Consider the following 19,421-nt stretch of genomic DNA (forward strand, 5'->3'; position numbering starts at 1 on the left):
TATCCTGACAAATATGATGAGGGTCACATGACTGTCTATATAAAAGTCATTCAACTTTTTGAAAATTTAACAAAACACCTTCCTTATTACACATATATAAAAAATATAGACATTTGATGCTTTTCCTTGAAATAAAAAATTATAATCTGAATACTTTTGGACTGTTGGTTGAATAAAACACCCTGTGAAGACGTGGCCTTAGACTCTGGGAAATAACACAGGGCACACATTTCATTTCCTTACATTTTATTGTCAAGATGGTTAATTGATTAGTCATGGAAATGATGGAAAGATCGGTTTAATAATGAAAATAATTATTGCAGCCCCATACAACATGACAGAAAACACGTATAAACAGTTTTTTCTTTGTTATCATGATATTTTAGCTAACTAGAGTTACATATTCTATATTTCTGAAAAGGAATTAAGTTCATTTGTATAGACACATGTTTTATTACTTGATGCTCTAATTTTCATGCCATACCTGTGAAGTCTCTGTTATTGTGTCCAATAAGGAAACTCTCATCTGGTTGATGTAAACCTGAGGCATCTGAGACTTTAAACCCAAACGATAAAAGGTTGGCTTTTAGAAAAAAAAGTTATTTAAACTGAAATTTGCCTCTTATAATACGAAAGAATATATTATGAAATAAAAAATAATTTTCCAGTGGACTGTTACCAGCTTTTTAGTAAATTTTCTTAATAAACATGGAACAAAAACTTATATAGAAGAACATATTTAACATAATGTCATACATGCCTGCATTTATGACAAAAGGAGAGTAAATAGGTGATGTCATCTGCCGTAGACAACTGGCACATTCCTCGTCTAGAAAGATAGCGCACCGTTATAGTGAACTGGCTATGCTAGCAGGATATCTACCAGCCTAAAACCACTTCATTCATTCATAATTACTATGGCCGCGAGAGGGCGCACGAGAGCTTGTAGAAACAACCTCGCTTCTAAAGGGAGGACAGTCCTGAACAGGAAGTAGAGCAGAGGAGAAAGGACGCAGCCTTGAGGGGAACCGGTGCTGATTGTCCTGTCATCTGAAATGTGTCTGTCAATGTAGGTAGTCATAAACAATAATTATTTAATATTTAATAACCTTATTGCCTCACTAGAACCTCCCCTCCTGATGAGCACTGATTCTTTAAGGAGAGAAGAATCAGGATGCATCTGAGGTCACTGTGACACACACTTTGTAGTTCAGTTCATTTGTTTCAGACTAAAGTAGGATAATGATCCATTGGTGTCTTTTTGGTCAACGTTCATGTTCAAATAAACCCATCTAACACTTCCAGTGTCTGCAGGCTGTAACGTTTGTCCTCCTTTATGTCTGTCAGCAGCTTCAGACCTGATTCTCCTGGATGACTGAAGCTCAGCTCCAGCTCTCTGAGATGTGAAGTGTCTGACCTCAGAGCCGAGGCCAGATACTCACAGTGTCTCTTTGTGCAGTGTGACAACCTGAGAGAGAAAAACACTGGTTTAATACCACAGTAATGAAAAGCTGTTAGTTGTCTGCTCAGATCATTCACATGGACATCTCGTATTATTTAGCTCTGTTCTTTCTGTTTCTTCCTTCTCCTGAGGTGTACAACAGGGCTCCATCCTGGGCCCAATTTTATTTTCATTTAATTCTTCATTTAATTCCACTGGGATCTGCTTTTATAAAATACTTTATTTTAACATAACTACGATGACAACATGCAACTTTACTCACACATGTCTTTCAGTTCCTTTAAATTTTCTTAAAGATGGATGAGGATTTTTGAGCTTTAGGGCTCAGTCACACATGAGGCTGGAGGATGTCGACCTAATTAGCACATGACGATGTCCACAGTGAAACATCACGATGGACTGTCTGTCATTTTATCATTCGTGACATTCTTTCATTAGAAACAAGTGCATTACACAGACTGAAAAATAAGTGTGTAAAAGTACAAATCAGTTTGAAAAATAATCTCCAAATATTGCATACATTGGAACATGATTATGGGGGAAAAAACGGGACAGCTCTAGTTTTCACCTGACGCTGCACTTGCAAAGCTGATCTGTACACAGCTGATGAATCAGAACTGTTACTTTTCAAGGACTTCATTATTGCCATCACAAACATGAAACCCAGTGTTGGTGTTGTTGGGGGTGAGGCTTTAAATCACGATGTTGGGCTCAGTACAGTGACTATCAGCCATCGTTATCCATCGGAGTAATTTACCATCAGCTGCATTCTCTCATGTGTGACTGTGGCTTTATGACAACATTGAAGACAGAACAGCTCAGTTATCGGTCAACTGGTGAAAATACTTTTGGAAGGTTCCTAACTGAGTGAAATGACCTGAAAGCATCAAAGTGTCAGCTGCTGCAGACCTTTGATGAAACAGTGAAAAAATTATGGGTTACCTTATGTAACTCCAGTTCTATAAAGCTATGTGTATAGCTCATCGTCGCTAAATGAACGAATGTAAAAACAGTTACTGTGGGGAATATAAAGCACAATAAAGTCTGATCATATCCAACAGAGGAGATATCAAAACAACAGTGAGACTCCTGTTAACCCCCGGCCGACTATAACTCAAGCTGAAGGTCTCCTTCAGCACATAACCACATATTAAACGGTAAATCGTCACCTTTAATCTTTGTTTTCGTACAGATTAAACAAACCACTTGTCAGTGGATTTTGTTCCCTTTGGATGGAGCCAGACTCGCTGTTTTCCTGTTTCTAGATGTCATGCTAAGATCAGATTTCAGCTTTTTATTTAGCTACAGACATGAAAGTGACGTCAGTCTGAACATCTGACAATAAGCAATACACATTTCACATTCAACAAACTGTTGAAATGTTTCTTTGTTTCTCCTTCAAGCTGAATAATACTCAGTTTATTCATGGCTATATTTGACCTTCTGGCTGCTAACTGAACTGTAACATCTGTATCCCACTTAAATGTAGATCTGCTTCTTCAGAAGAGCCAAACAACAAACTGGAACATGTTGGCAGTTTGAAGGTTGAGTGTGACTAACAAGGACATGAAAATTTAATAATAAAGTCCATAGATAATATTTCACAGAGCTGGTGTTTAGGGAGGAAATAATTACAGAAAATAATCTATCTGAGGTTTGTTGTTAAAAAACAAAAACATTGAGAAGTCCTACCTCAGTATCTCCAGTGTACACTGGGGTTCCTTCAGCCAATCAGAAAGCAGCTCCACCCCCTGGTCCTCCAGGTAGTTCACTCTCAGGTCGAGCTCTTTGAGAGCAGAGGAGGCTCTGAGGTCAGAGGTCAAAGACCGCCAGCTCTCTGCTGGTAACCAGCAGGCCTTCAGGCTGGAAGGAGACATTTAAACTCAGTTTAATAACACACTATAATGTATCGGTACCGTTTCACTCCGACAGACCACCCCATTGCCTTTATATTACTTTGGCCACTAGGTGACATTGTTTCCCCATATAAGAGATTTGTTAATTGACATAATATTTTCCCGTGAAATTGAAGAAATCCTGATTAGAAGTGGTTAAATGAGTTGAATGCATGTTGTACTATTAAAAATGACTAATGTATATGCATTTTGGAAAAAGAAAACTGATAGTGCCGTTTGGCTTTACTGAGGGAGCAAGTGTGCAGCAGGGATAAAAAGGTCAGAGGGAAAATAATGTTTAATGTCTTCTGCAGGAGCAAATACAAATGGGAAACAATCTACTTGGTCGTCCTCTGTTAGCCCCTCATACACACCTGTTACATTAGCCACCTGTCAATCAAAGGTAGCCACGCCTCGAATCATACCCTGCTTTATCATCTGTTTTCTTCTAAATGGGACCAATATTTACACATTTACATCAGATTGTCTTGAAGACTTCAAACTAGAGATTGACACCAGAATGTTTTCTGAGGTAATAAATCAGGTGAGAAGTCATCTCAATGTTCTTCAAAGTGTGATAATGACCACAATACTCACTTCAGTGTCTGCAGTCGACAACGTGGATCTGCCAAGAACTCACAAAGGTCTCTGACATCACTGTCCTTGAGGTCATTTCCTGACAGATCCAGGACTCTCAGGTGGGCGGGGTTTGACTTCAGACTGGAAGTCAGAGCAGCAAAGCCTCTCTCTGTAAACTTACAGCCAGCAAGTCTGTTGGGAGAAACAGTTTAACTTATAGGAGGTAACATGCAGTGGCAGCTCCAGACCCTGACCTCTGACCCCGTGGCTGAGCTGCAGCTGCAGTCTGAGTCAAACTAACAATAAATGATCTAAAATTAAAAATTCATCAATTATATTATGAACTATGGAGGCCGGGAGGTGACATGACTGAAATGTTTTTATGACTGTCACATGCACTTTAGTAACGTGGCGCCCGGTGGCGCCCCCTGCCTGCAGCATGTCACAGTTTTTGACAGTGTGCTGAACTGTTGTTCTTGTCAAGATACTGTGGCTGGGTGGTTACTCCGACACCTTTCACCTGGAGACCGGGGTTTGAGATGTGTCAGAACACTACGCACATCTAAGAAGGTTCATCGTTTAGGTAAAAATAAATATATTTTTTAAAATACATGTGTATGTAACATGAAGCATATTAACATTTCAGACACGTTCTGTATAAATATTATTTCATTAATATTTCTAAATGTGCTTTTAGTTTCAACTTTTACCTTATGGAATCAGGGCGGTACATTCAAACCAACATGTAGCAGTTATATCACACTTGATACAATGTAGACAATCTTTTGAATGAAAATGCAAATGACAGCTGTCAGCACATAAAACCAGCAATCTGTTGATCTTTACTCATCAAGACTTGATGGACTGCTGAAAAAGGAGAGAAAGTTAAATTAAAAATTGAGTCAAACTTTGACCACAGAATCAAGAGTCTGATCAAGTTATTAGATCAGATTGAGATTGACACATCTCAAACCCCGGTCTCCAGGTGAAAGGTGTCGGAGTAACTACCAGCCACAGTATCTTGACAAGAACAACAGTTCAGCACACTGTCAAAAACTGTGACATGCTGCAGGCAGGGGGCGCCACCGGGCGCCACGTTACTAAAGCATATATACCATTGCTATTATAATATATGTTGCATTAGTGATATTTAAATATCGCTGAAGGATCTGTAAGGGAACATAACAACAGCTGCTCTCCTGGTACAAAACACTTGAGATTCAAATTAAGTTTAGTTTGATTATTGTTAAGATGTTATTATTGAATATATATATTATATTTTTAATATATAGATTTTCATTATTAAGCTGATGTATAATTTCATGGCAAGATGATTAATAAAAATCAAAATATAAGGTGACGAAAATCGATGATTTCACGTTTGGCGACCAAAAGTTGATGCCTGGTCACCGACATGTTTCTCCCCAGTACTTGCTGGGTTTGTAGTTTCTACGTACACACCAACACTCTTCATCACATGTTGGGCTTTGAAGTCACCAGAGATACCACGACAGGAAAGAAAGAACAGTAATGTTTTCCCTGACATGTTTGTGATGCCGCTGGGGTTTGTTGAGAGTGAAGTTAAAGAAGTTAAAGTGACTCTCCTCCTTTTCACCAACAAACATCTACAAAGGTGTGACGCTGCAGTTCTTTGACGAAACAGTGAAATAATTATGGGTTACCTTATGTAACTCCAGTTCTATAAAGCTATGTGTATAGCTCATCGTCGCTAAATGAAAGAATGTAAAAACAGTTACTGTGGGGAATATAAAGCACAATAAAGTCTGATCATATCCAACAGAGGAGATATCAAAACAACAGTGAGACTCCTGTTAACCCCCGGCCGACTATAACTCAAGCTGAAGGTCTCCTTCAGCACATAACCACATATTAAACGGTAAATCGTAGCCTTTAATCTTTGTTTTCGTACAGATTAAACAAACCACTTATCAGTGGATTTTGTTCCCTTTGGATGGAGCCAGACTCGCTGTTTTCCTGTTTCTAGATGTCATGCTAAGATCAGATTTCAGCTTTTTATTTAGCTACAGACATGAAAGTGACGTCAGTCTGAACATCTGACAATAAGCAAGACACATTTCACATTCAACAAACTGTTGAAATGTTTCTTTGTTTCTCCTTCAAGCAGAATAATACTCAGTTTATTCATGGCTATATTTGACCTTCTGGCTGCTAACTGAACTGTAACATCTGTATCCCACTTAAATGTAGATCTGCTTCTTCAGAAGAGCCAAACAACAAACTGGAACATGTTGGCAGTTTGAAGGTTGAGTGTGACTAACAAGGACATGAAAATTTAATAATAAACTCCATAGATAATATTTCACAGAGCTGGTGTTTAGGGAGGAAATAATTATAGAAAATAATCTATCTGAGGTTTGATGTTAAAAAACAAAAACATTGAGAAGTCCTACCTCAGTATCTCCAGTGTACACTGGGGTTTCTTCAGCCAATCAGAAAGCAGCTCCACCCCCTGGTCCTCCAGGTGGTTCTGGCTCAGGTCGAGCTCTTTGAGAGCAGAGGAGGCTCTGAGGTCAGAGGTCAAAGACCGGCAGCTCTCAGCTGGAAACCAGCAGTAGTTCAGGCTGGAAGGAGACATTTAAACTCAGTTTACACATCAGAGTTTTTATTGGTTCTCATGAGAGTGTATAAAAATAAAATAAAATTTAAAAACATTAAATATTTTATAACACACTATAATGTATCGATTCCGTTTCAATGTGACAGACCACCCCATAGACTTTATATTACTTTGTACTTTACTTAAGAACTCGTCAATAGAAGTGTTTAAATGAGTCAAATGCATGTTGTAATATTAACATGACTAATGTTTATGCATTTTGGAAAAAGAAAACTGACAGTGCCGTTTGCCTTTACTGAGGGAGCAAGTGTGCAGGAGTGATAAGAAGGTCAGAAGGGAACTAATGTTTGAATTCTTCTGCAGGAGCAAAAAAAATCAGAAACATTCTACTGGGTCGTTCATCTTTTAGCCCTTCACACACAAATCACACCCTGCTTTATCATCTGTTTCCTTCTAAATGGGACCATTATTTACACATTTACATCGGATTGTCTTGAAGAAGACTTGAAACTACAGATTGAGACCAGAATGTTGCCACTGAGGTAATAAATCAGGTGAGAAGTTGTCTTAGTTTGTGTTGAGACAGAGAGGACAGACGGTGGCGCCCCCTGCTGGATGTTTGATAGATTGCAGGCTGAAGGCACTTCCTGTTTGCTTCACTGGTCAGACTGGAGGTCGTTGCATGGTATTACAGTTTTTTTCAGTCGCTAAGAAGCACTTACCCATACTTCAGATACTTTTTCTAAACTCTTCACCCAATTAGCACAGAATGGTATTTTGTGGCCATACCATTCACACATTTCATGTCGTTTCCACACAATATGCAGTCAAACACATTTCCTTAACAGACAAGCTATATCTCGCAACAAAATTATGGATTGTTTTTGTATTATTTAAGAATGTTAACACACAACATCCCACAATAGCAAAAACAATATTCCAAACCTTAGATACAGTATAAAAACCTCTGCTTCTGCAATGATATCAGTTCAAAAACAATATCTGATGCGATGTTGATGAAAACATGTGGCCTAACCCTGAAGATCGCAGAGATTAGATACAGTAATTTTGTGCTTTTTTTTTAGTTCTCCCCTTTTTATCTGGGCTTTTTGCTGTTGTTTTTTTGTTCAGAATGCTCATGTGTGTTTCATGGATATTTTGTTCACTGTAAGCAATACTGTAAAACTTTTTCTGTTGTATCATATTGTAAACAGTATTTCTAATGTACCTCCTGTAATACAGTTTTTCTCAATTGCTAAAACACATTTTTCGAATCCTCCTGTCCTTTTCTCAGAATTCTTATTGCAGGAGAATTGTGTTTAGAGTTTTGCAAAAGGAATGACTGAGATCTGCAAATAGTGTTTTACTATGTTTGATTCTGGGAATGAGTTTAGACAACCGAGCAATCGATTCACACAACAGGAAGGATTGTTTTAGCAATTGAGAAACATTGTAAACAGTAAAGGAAAAAACAAACTGATTTGCTTTTTACTGGAATGCTTTTGAATGTGAACATTACATGTGGACATATAGTTCCCAACCAAGGAATTTAGTGTAAAAACGGTGGATTGCATGTTTTGCATGCAGATACCTGTTAAACTGAAACATAAAAGTCTATGCACTTTTTGCAATATCAACATTAGCCAGTATTTTGAAACCTGGTGTACTTCGATTGACTGCATGTACCTTGCGAAGTGAAAACAAGTGTTATTCTTTGACAGAATAATTTCATTTTGAGTCAGATTTCCAGTGTTTTGGTAAAGTTAGTGTGTGCAGAGAAAGATGTGTCCTATTTTGAAATGAAGATATAGTATACATTTAACAAAATGTGTTTTTGAGAAGAAAATTATACATTTGGTCAGTTGTGTTTTGTAGGTGTGAGTCTGTGTTAAGAGTTTAGAAAAAGTATCTGAAGTATGGGTAAGCGATTGTTAGCGATTGAAAAAAACTGTAATACACACTATTTAAAAAGTCCTCATGTGTTTACAACAACATTCGAATGCGTTACTAACCATTTATTAATAATAATCTAAATAGAGGAGGTTTAGTGTGAAAATGGCCTTAAACTCCTGAAAACTGTCTCTGCACATCTGAATGTGTGACAGCATTTTATAAAGTTTTTATTCAAAGTGTGATAATGACCACAATACTCACTTCAGTGTCTGCAGTCGACAACGTGGATCTGCGAAGAACTCACAAAGGTCTCTGACATCACTGTCTATGAGGTCATTATCTGACAGATCCAGGACTCTCAGGTGGGCGGGGTTTGACTTCAGACTGGAAGTCAGAGCAGCAAAGCCTCTCTCTGTAAACTGACTGCCAGCAAGTCTGTTGGGAGAAACAGTTTAACTTATAGGAGGTAACATGCAGTGGCAGCTCCAGACCCTGACCTCTGACCCCGTGGCTGAGCTGCAACGTTACTAAAGCATATATACCATTGCTATTATAATATATGTGTCACAACCCCCGGTTGTGACTTGTCTGTGGCATGCATTACTGCTGGGGGGCGTGGTCTCGGCAGCTCCAGCTTACACACCTGCAACGCATCTCATCAGTCCTGCACTCCGGTTTCTCATTCCACAATCAACACTCCTATAAAAGACCAGACCAGCCTTCCAGTCCCCGCCGGATCGTCGAATCAGTTTACCATCGTGCCTCAACCTGTACCCAGTCCAGCTCACCAGCCAGCCGAGAGCTCTGAATCCGAACCCGCTCCTGAATTCCCAGCACCACCCCTTCGACCTGTTTTTCTTTGTGAAAAATCTAATCTAATCTAAATCTCTCTGATCTCTGGTCTGCGTCTGAGTTCTGGTCACCGGTCCTGACAATATGTTGCATTAGTGATATTTAAATATTGCTGAAGGATCTGTAAGGGAACATAACAACAGCTGCTCTCCTGGTACAAAACACTTGAGATTCAAATTAAGTTTACTTTGATTATTGTAAAGATGTTATTATTTAATATCATATTTACATTATTAAGCTGATGTATAACTTCATGGTATAATGATTAATAAAAATCAAAATATAAGGTGACGAAAATCAAAAAAGTGCTATTTTAAATGCACAATAATCAATACACATTACATTTATTAAATACCAGCAAAGTAAATAAATATATAATAAATAGCGAAGATATTAATGGGGAAGAGGGAGTATAGTAATCATAATAAAGCAGTGATGTTTATGTATGTACTCAGTAGAAATTGCAGATGGTACCCCAACAATTACCTAACATTAAAACAGATGTAGAAGTTTAGGCACTATCTTTGTTTTCGTACAGATTAAACAAACCACTTGTCAGAGGATTTTGTTCCCTTTGGATGGAGCCAGACTCGCTGTTTTCCTGTTTCTAGATGTCATGCTAAGATCAGATTTCAGCTTTTTATTTAGCTACAGACATGAAAGTGACGTCAGTCTGAACATCTGACAATAAGCAAGACACATTTCACATTCAACAAACTGTTGAAATGTTTCTTTGTTTCTCCTTCAAGCAGAATAATACTCAGTTTATTCATGGCTATATTTGACCTTCTGGCTGCTAACTGAACTGTAACATCTGTATCCCACTTAAATGTACATCTGCTTCTTCAGAAGAGCCAAACAACAAACTGGAACATGTTGGCAGTTTGAAGGTTGAGTGTGACTAACAAGGACATGAAAATTTAATAATAAACTCCATAGATAACATTTCACAGAGCTGGTGTTTAGGGAGGAAATAATTACAGAAAATAATCTATCTGAGGTTTGATGTTAAAAAACAGAAACATTGAGAAGTCCTACCTCAGTATCTCCAGTGTACACTGGGGTTTCTTCAGCCAATCAGAAAGCAGCTTCACCCCCTGGTCCTCCAGGTAGTTCACTCTCAGGTCGAGCTCTTTGAGAGCAGAGGAGGCTCTGAGGTCAGAGGTCAAAGACCGCCAGCTCTCTGCTGGTAACCTGCAGTAGTCCAGGCTGGAAGGAGACATTTAAACCTGTCAATCAAAGGTAGCCACGCCCCGAATCATACCCTGCTTTATCATCTGTTTTCTTCTAAATGGGACCAATATTTACACATTTACATCAGATTGTCTTGAAGACTTGAAACTACAGATTGAGACCAGAATGTTTTCTGAGGTAATAAATCAGGTGAGAAGTCATCTCAATGTTCTTCATAGTGTGATAATGACCACAATACTCACTTCAGTGTCTGCAGTCGACAACGTGGATCTGCCAAGAACTCACAAAGGTCTTTGACATCACTGTCTCCAAGGTAATTTCCTGTCAGATCCAGGACTCTCAGGTGGGCGGGGTTTGACTTCAGACTGGAAGTCAGAGCAGCAAAGCCTCTCTTTGTAAACTCACAGTCAACCAGTCTGTTGGGAGAAACAGTTTAACTTGTAGGATTTAACATGCAGTGGCAGCTCCAGACCCTGACCTCTGACCCCGTGGCTGAACTTTTCCAACATATGAGTCAGGGATACATCAGCTAATTCTGTTGTCATTTCATTCAGCTAGCACCTGACCTGATGACTCAACACCTATAAAAGGGAAATTACACAAAAATGGGTTTAATTATTTTTTAGTTTTAGCTTTGCAGATTTTGATTGACACATTTGAAGATGTGATGGAACGACTGACTCACTGTCCTGGAAATCACAGAGCGCTCAGAAAATTCCATCTTTTGACATCTGGCTGAAGATCAGCAAAGTCTCTCTTAAATCTACTCTATGTTCCTGGTATCATACATTACCAGACACACACATCTGGATGTTCATACCTGAGTGTTTGGAGTTTGCAGTCGGGACTTTTTAGACCTTCAGAGAGCTGCTTCAGTCCAGAGTCCTGCAGTCTGTTTCTGCTCAGGTCTAACTCCTCCAGACCAGAAGACTTCAATCTGAGAACTGATGAAATATTTCTGCAACTTCTGTCTGTGAGGTTACAGTCACTCAACCTGAAGTAAAAAACAAAATGATTGTTGACATTGAGCAAACATTCCCCTCTGTCCTTCTGCAGATTAAGATCTGTTGGGTTCCTTGAGGTCTGATACTTACAAAGCTGTCTTTGATGCTTTGAGCACTGGCAGCAGCCTCTCCAGAGCTTCATCTGATCTGTGGTATTTCTTCAGGTCAAAGACATCCAGGTCATCATTGGAAACGAGCAGCTGGAAGACCAGAGCTGACCAGTGTTCAGGTAACAGCTTACTAGCATCTCCTGAGCTCAGATAAAGTTGGACTTGCTCGACCAGAGACCGGTCACCCAACTCATTCAAACAATGGAACAGATTGATGCTCTTGTTGACGTTGGACAGCTTCTTGATCTTCTCGTGAATGTAGTCGATTGTCTTCTTGTTGCTCTGTTGAAGAATTCCTTTGAATTCCAATTCTTCCTGAAGAAGCTTCTGACTTTTATCCTGTGACAGGCCGAGCAGGAAACGCAGGAACAAGTCCCATTGTCCCAGATTGTTGTCCAAAGCCAGATCCACTGTGCTCTTCTGTAGGGAGAAGAGACGAAACTGTGCTTCCATTGTCGAGTTGGTTAGCAGATTTACTCTGCTGGATCTGAAGGTCTGTCGGCGGAAAAGAGGAAACTGTGTTTTCTTTGTCAGGTTGGTGAGCAGATTTTCTCCCCTATCGATGAAGGTCTGTAAGACATACAGAGCTGCAAGAAACTCATGAACAGTTAAATGTATGAAAGAGTAAATCTCTTGTTTGTGAAGTCCAGACTCTTTTCTGAGGATCTCTGTACAAACTCCTGAAAAAACTGCAGCTTGTTTCAAGTCAATCTCACACTTTTCTACGTCTTCTTTCTTGAAGATGATGTTGCCCTTCTGTAGCTGTTCAAATGCCAGCTTTCCCAATTTCATGATGACTTCTTTGTCCGATTCACCTTCCTCATAATCCTTCTGGTGTTTCAGCTCCGTCTGGATGATCAGGAAGTGTGTGTACATTTCAGTCAGAGTGTTTGGCAACTCACCTTTGTGAGTTTCTGTTAAGAGACTCTGGAGAGTCGAGGCTGAAATCCAACAGAAGACTGGGATGTGGCACATGATGTAGAGACTTCTCAGTGGCTTTGACTGAAGATGATTGAGTATCTTCTGAGACATGTTTTTGTCAGTAACTTTCTTCTGAAAGTACTCCTTCTTCTGGCCATCATCGAAGCCTCGTACCTCGGTCACTCTGTTGAAGACCACAGGAGGAATCTTAGTGGCTGCAGCTGGTCTACTTGTGATCCAGATCGAGGCTTTGTGCAGCAGGTTCCCTGAGATTAAGTTTGTAAGCAGGACGTCTAATGTTGTGAGCTTTGTAATATCTCTGCACTTCTTAATTTTCTTGAAATCCAGAGGTAACTGGCTTTCATCAAGGCCATCAAAGATGAACAAAACACTTGAACTGTTGTAGTCTGATGGTTCCAAATCCTCCACTTCTTCGAAATGGGAACTAACTAACGACACAAGAGAACAGTCCTCTTTTATTAAATTCAAGTCTCTGAATGTGAATGGAAATACAAAGTCAGTAGTTTGGTTGGCTTCTCCGGTCGCCCAGTCCTGAGTGAATTTCTGCACAGCTACCGACTTTCCAATGCCAGCGATTCCCTTCGTCAGAACTCTCCGAGGAGGGCTTTCTTCTTCTGGTAAAGGTTTAAAAATGTCACTGAGCTGGATGTTCTTCTCCTCACTCGGACTCCTTTTGCATTCTAACTTGATCACTTCATGTTCACTATGAACCTCCCCACTGCCTCCTCTTGTGATGTAAAGCTCTGTATAGATCTTGTTTAAAGGGGTCGAACATCCTTCATCCTTTGTTCCCTGAGATAGATCCTTCGTTTGATTTTCAAGGAAACTTTTCAGTGCATCTCGGCACCTTCGGATTTTTGCTAAAAGATGAATAAAATTCATATTTACATTATAGTTTGAAAGTAAAGCAGGTATGTGTGTTACGTTTTCAGACAAACTAAAAAAAAAACAAAAGCTAAGAACTAAACATGATCCAGTCCGGGTACAGACTGAGGACCTGGTTTTGGCTCAGATCCACATCTACTTGGACAGATCTCTGGTGTGTATACATGTTATAATGATTTCTGAATAAACCAAACCAGGCTCCAAAATAATGGTTAAAAAAACATCTAATATATTTTAGATTGATAGACCAACAAGATGTGAAGATGACGGTAAGGTAGCAAGATTCAAGTCAGCTTTCATTTACGAAGCAAGACATCATATCATCTGCAAAACACGTTCATATTATTCATCCTGGTTTAGTTTAATACCAGAAGTAAAGTAACTTTTTATCATGTGGTTGTAAAAATTATATTGCATATGTTAACAGTCTTCAGACAGCACAATACCTTCAGTTTGGTCAGAAACGGCTTCAGTGTTGGCTGTCGTGCTGGGAGACTGGCCTGAAACACAAACATACAACATCTATTAAGAGGCTAAATATTTAAAGGCATTTTGGGTGATAACAAGTCAAGCCAGTACATAATTAAACACAAATATGGCATTTATTTCATTTTTGTTTTAATGAGGGGAAGCATTTACCATATGTGTTGTTGACAGTGATGTTTATATTCTCTGCTTTAACATCTGTTAACTGAGGTGCGACAGCGACAGCTCCAGACTGGGCGCTGATTGTTTGGTGTCCTGCTTCTCTCTGAGTTTGAGCTGTTTGAAAATAGACAAATAAACAAAGTTGTCAACATGTGAACTCTGTGTAAGGGTTTCGTTTCAGATATTCTGTTTTGTTAGCGCTGATTTATGAGACCTGAAAAATCAAGAACAAAATGAGCTAAATAAAAATGTGATACATGGGACACATTTGAATCTAAACTGACCAGACAATATTTATTGAACTCTTCTTGATCCACAGGTCTTAGAGGATAAAAATGTTTTTTATTATACGTGAAATGGTTGCAAGTAAAAAATGTGAGCAAAGTAGAAAACTGAATGACATATTTGCTGCCAAATTCATCAGTTGGAAGATCTAAACTCTGAGAGTTGTCAGTCAACTGTTTCTGAAGCTTTGTTTCCACCATGGTATCTGTGTTCTCAGGACCAGCAGCTCCTGGTTGGGTAACCAGGCCAACAATGGGGAGACTGGGACTCTGTCCTGGGTCAGGTCTGGGAGGGGGGTGATCACCTGATAGCTAGACCTACACCCATGAGTCCCAGTTGGGCTCAGCCTGAAAAATGACACGGTGTCTTGTGGGCTCACCATTCATAATGATTGTTGAGGGTTGGGCTGGGTTCAGGGTTGGGTGCTTTGCCAAACAGGCAGCAGTCAAAGGCAGAGCTATGAAACAGGTCTATGGGGAAGGAACTGGTTTGGGTGCCAGAGTGATGTGGGTTTCAGAGAGAGAGAGAGAGAGAGCTAGAGAGAGCGAGAGAGAGAGAGAGAGAGCGAGAGAGAGAGAGCGAGACAGAGCGAGAGCGAGAGCGAGAGCGAGAGCGAGAGCGAGAGCGAGAGAGAGTGACAGCGAGAGAGAGAGAGAGAGAGAGAGAGAGAGAGAGAGAGAAAGAGAGAGCGAGAGCGAGAGAGAGAGAGAGAGCGAGAGAGAGAGAGAGCGAGAGCGAGAGAGAGAGCGAGAGAGAGAGAGAGAGACGGGGGAGTCTGTTGGTTCTTTTTTAAATGTTTCAGCTGTTTGTGTTAAAAAAAACAACATACATTAACCTGAATCTCAACAACAGGATTTAAAGCACATTAACAAATACAGTGCTCTCAATCAATTGGATTTGAAAATAATTTAATCAAATTAATAGACCGGCAATCAGAGACACCATGATGAATAAAATAAGCGTGAGACACAGCTGACAACAGATGATTGTTCCAAAAGTAATTTGAATGTGGAGTAATCTCATGAAATATGTTACAAATTAAATTTTAGGGCATATTTAGCAATCTGCATTATGATACATTTTAATAGAAACCTTCCAAACACTGGTGAGGGCTGATGATGTTACTCAGACACAATCTAAAAAAAAAGATCATATTAAAATCACCAATCAACCCACTTGATAGATTAAATGTTGGCATTGTAACGTTCTATTTCTGCAATACGAATATGTTGACACATAATCTATAAGTTAAATTACGTTTCAATGTTATTTCATTTTAATTGAGATCGTCATGCGATAATGTCGCATTAAATGTTACCTGCTGAATAATTATGTTTTATGTTGTAATTTACCTCAACTAAGGACTCGATTGGACTTGCTTGGCATATGTCTGCTGATAATAAATATGAAAAGTATAATTTTCTTGCAGTCTGGAGAAAGTTCAGGAGCACCATCTTACCCTGCTGTGATGTTGACAGACCTGCAGGCCGGCTTAAGTCGTTTTCCATCCTGCATACTTTCACCCAGCTCCTCCAAGTGGAGAAGTAACCTGAAAATAAAGATTACACAGTTAATGTTACAAGTAGCTGTTTAAAAAAAAGGTTGACCTGTCTGTGATGACATAAGGAACAGATAAGATCCTCTTTGCGCTTCTTCCCTCATGCTTATCACACTTACTTGCTTCTGACAGTTTGGACAATCCTGCATTTCTTTTAACGTAGTTTAAGAGTGAGTCAGTCTCCAACTATGACTTCTTGGAGGCTGCTTACTTAGGACTGAAAAAAGCCCTCCTACCTCTCTTTTATGTTTGATTCAACAGAAACACGTTTAAATCTAATTTTATTAATAATTATCCTGAAAAAGACACTGGAATTAAAAACCAGTCCAAGATAATTAAGTGAAGGACAATGATCTTGATAGTTTTGAGTTTCAAGGCACATCATTGATGTTGTTAATAATATTTAGATTTTTTATTTTAATATATATTAAATATATCATAAACTTTGAGGGGAATTATAGGGTCAGTGCAATAATGATGCTGGTGTTTAACATAATGTATAACATATAAATATTGGTTCAGTACAGTTATTATTGAAAGCATGATAACCAATTTAGTCATAATTTGTTATTTACTAGATGATAACTCCAAATCTGATTTTGAATGCTCATTACATAAATAAAGTTAAAGGGAAACAAAAGTAAGCGGAACAAGTGGAAATTAAATGAAAGTGAGATTAGATTATGACCCAGTCTTTTGTCCCAAAGACTGGGTCATAAAGTAAGTATTGGAACCATTTTTCACGACATATGTCTTCTGAATATTCTGACATAAAATGGCATTTTTCTGACGGAAAAATCTGGAGAAAATTAACTTTGCGTCATACTGCATTTCCACACATCTCCGCCAAACACTGATGCATTAGTCTGGGTATTGCAAATGGTGAAGCACTCTGTCAACAAGTGATTCCAACAGGTGGTGCATGAGTGATGCATTTAAAAAGAGTACAAGACAAATGGTTGATGATTGATGGAAACACTCTAGAAGAAGGACATCAAAGTGTAAACATGTAATTTTTTCATTGCCAGCGAGGGCCGCTATGATCGAAAAAAAAGGAATATCAGTATCAGTATTTCACTGAGCGCTGCAATGCATCCACCGCCATCTTGCTGACGTAGTAGACTGGACGCTAAGGGGTTAACATCCCCTCCAGCTCTGTGACTGCAGCTGGGAGAGACTGCTGCAGGAGGAAAGTGAAACTTCGACTTGTTCTTACTCTTAAGGAGCCGCAGGGCCGGCGGCTCCTTAAGAGTAAGAAAGAGTCTCCAAAAGTCTCCAATAATGCCAGAAAATGTCGCTAGATTTGTTGGTAGTCGCTTTTTTGAAAAATAGTAGCTAGGGGGCTCTGAAAAGTCACTAAATATAGCGACAACACTGTTTTGCCGGCTTTTACAAATGGCGTGTGTTGTTGTGGCGTCGAGTACTACGTCACATCCTGCTTAGCGTTCTATCCAATCAGCAACCAGGCTTTTTTCAGGGGAGAAAAACGGCCCTGCTCTTCGACAGGGACAAAAAAAGTCCAGACAAAAGACCACTCAGGACGGCTCATATTCAAATTAGAGGCGTTTCAGCGAGTGAGACCTGCCTCATTCTGGGTATTGGACTGTAATGAAAACACCCCTAATGACAGATGAAAATTAAGAATCAAAAAACAATCACAGCGTTTGCTCAAAAAACAAGCAATGTCAGTCGGCTATCCACGCCTGTTGCCTGTTGACTTTACCAGATGTGGCAGATAATCGTTTTGTAATGTTGAGTAGTCGCTTCTGACAACAATAAACAACATTTACTCTTACCTGAAGTAGGCTAAATGTAAAATAAAGCCTATTTAGGCTGTAGGTGAATAGTTTCTTTGTTGTTTTTTATTTTTATGTTTAATGTTATTTTAATTTTAACAAACTTCTTTTTTTATCTAAATATGTTGTTGTTTACACTACAGTTCATATAAAAATGTTTGAAAAAAACATTTTGATTAAGGCATGTAGTGGAAAAATAAATCATTGAGTTGAAATCATTTGCTGGCAGCTTGGTCCCCCCAGTACAAAAATCTCATCTGCGCCCCTGTTCATAGTGAGTACTTGAAATTTGCCGCCATGCTACACCCACATACTTTTATAACAAATTAAACTGTAAATAACTTTTAAACTCAAAAGTCTTAAGATGGTACTGACCAAGGTTGAAGTGGAAATGGCCCCAAACGCCCTAACATTGCTCATTCAGTTTGAGATGGCTGACTTCCTGTTTGTTTTAGGACATGGCTCCGAGGCTTTGGGTGCGTCTCTGCGTGTTAACCATTATCCATTCCCAAGACCCCTAACCTAAATCTCTACATTTTCAACAGACCTGACGCGTGTGCAAAGTGTCACAACTTTTAAGGTATGATAAAGTTTCCAAAGAGCCAATTCATTTGGTGCTAAATAATAATAATTCCTGCAGCTCTTTAGGGTCTGGGACACCTCAGTCGCTGCTCTCATCTTACCTCTCTTTGATGCTGTTTCCCGGTTAAATCCGACTAAAAACTGACTTGAGAGAGAAGAACAAGGCACCTGCTTCAGACCATCGTTAGTCCCGTTATAGGCTCATCTGAGGCTGTTTCCTGCTCTTTGTCTCGAAGAGTGCAATGAGGAAGTGAAAGTATTGCAACACTTCACATCCTGTAATCAGTCAGCATTCATTTGGTTTTAAACCTGAAAGCATTTCTCTCTAGTCTCTCTCTATTTCTCTCTATTTGTGGTTCTTGATACAAATTGTGAATACTGTAAAAATGAAGATGAAACAACTAAGACACACTAGACACACAAAGAACTGAGGACTATTTGTCTCACAAACCAATCATTCAGGCAAACTGTGAGCTGAGGATGTAATATTATAGTATGAAAACAAAAAACAGAAAACTCAACAGAGTTCTCAAAATCTCTCCCATCGTTTAAACCAGGGGGAGGCAACCTGCAGCTCTGGAGCCACATGTGGCTCTTCAGGCAGTCTGCAGTGGCTCCCTGTGGTTGCGGCCAAAAATAAAAAAATAAAAACTGTATATGGATATATGTATATATATATATATATATATATATATATATGTATATATATATATTTATTTATACTATTCTCTTTACATTTTAATTGTCATTGATTGTTGGTGTAGGCCCAAAGCAATTTGTATTCCTAAATTATAAAAATGTGTTGCTTATATACGGCATTACATTTGATGTTATTTTTCATTTTAGTCAACTAAAATGTGCACCATAGATTAATAAAGTCTACGGCTCAGCATCTTAACCTCTGAATTTTGCCCACATCAAGTCTAGTTTTGAGTTTTTCCTTCAATTCCAAATCTCTATATATCTATATTTTTGGTGTCCAGCCTCTCATTTGTATTTGGGTCCTGGCTGCATTCTGACAAAATCATACTAATAAATGCTCATTGTTGTTCATTTTTAATTGTTCAAAGGATCCGCATTAGCTGTCACCAAATTGGGACGAGCTAGTCTTCCTGGGGTCCAAAAAAAAAATCACTT

At 39.0% G+C, this 19,421-nt stretch overlaps 1 protein-coding gene across 1 annotated transcript; it reads right to left on the bottom strand.

The window, feature by feature from the left end:
- Positions 1–121: 121 nt before the first annotated feature.
- Positions 122–18,583, bottom strand: LOC131969998 (NACHT, LRR and PYD domains-containing protein 12-like). The gene is made up of 13 exons (XM_059331245.1): positions 18,386–18,583; positions 15,808–15,897; positions 14,055–14,177; positions 13,862–13,915; positions 11,569–13,390; positions 11,295–11,468; positions 10,717–10,890; positions 10,319–10,489; positions 8,690–8,863; positions 6,369–6,539; positions 3,955–4,128; positions 3,155–3,325; positions 122–1,468 (listed from the first exon to the last, which is right to left on the bottom strand). Exons 2-13 carry the CDS (start codon positions 15,854–15,856, stop codon positions 1,279–1,281), a joined length of 3,447 nt encoding a protein of 1,148 aa, XP_059187228.1. The 5' UTR covers positions 15,857–15,897; positions 18,386–18,583; the 3' UTR covers positions 122–1,278.
- Positions 18,584–19,421: the final 838 nt, after the last annotated feature.

This window comes from Centropristis striata, chromosome 1, assembly GCF_030273125.1.
Source record: "Centropristis striata isolate RG_2023a ecotype Rhode Island chromosome 1, C.striata_1.0, whole genome shotgun sequence".
Classification (NCBI taxonomy): Eukaryota; Metazoa; Chordata; class Actinopteri; order Perciformes; family Serranidae; genus Centropristis; species Centropristis striata.

Bases quoted from the DNA above. Each gene is read 5' to 3' on its own strand.
- LOC131969998 (XM_059331245.1), bottom strand. From the start codon at position 15,856: ATGGAAAACGACTTAAGCCGGCCTGCAGGTCTGTCAACATCACAGCAG. The intron at 11,469-11,568 runs GTAAGTATCAGA...TTTTTACTTCAG, and splicing joins AAAGCATCAAAGACAGCTTT to GTTGAGTGACTGTAACCTCA. The intron at 4,129-6,368 runs GTAGGACTTCTC...TTCTCCCAACAG, and splicing joins TGTACACTGGAGATACTGAG to ACTTGCTGGCTGTAAGTTTA.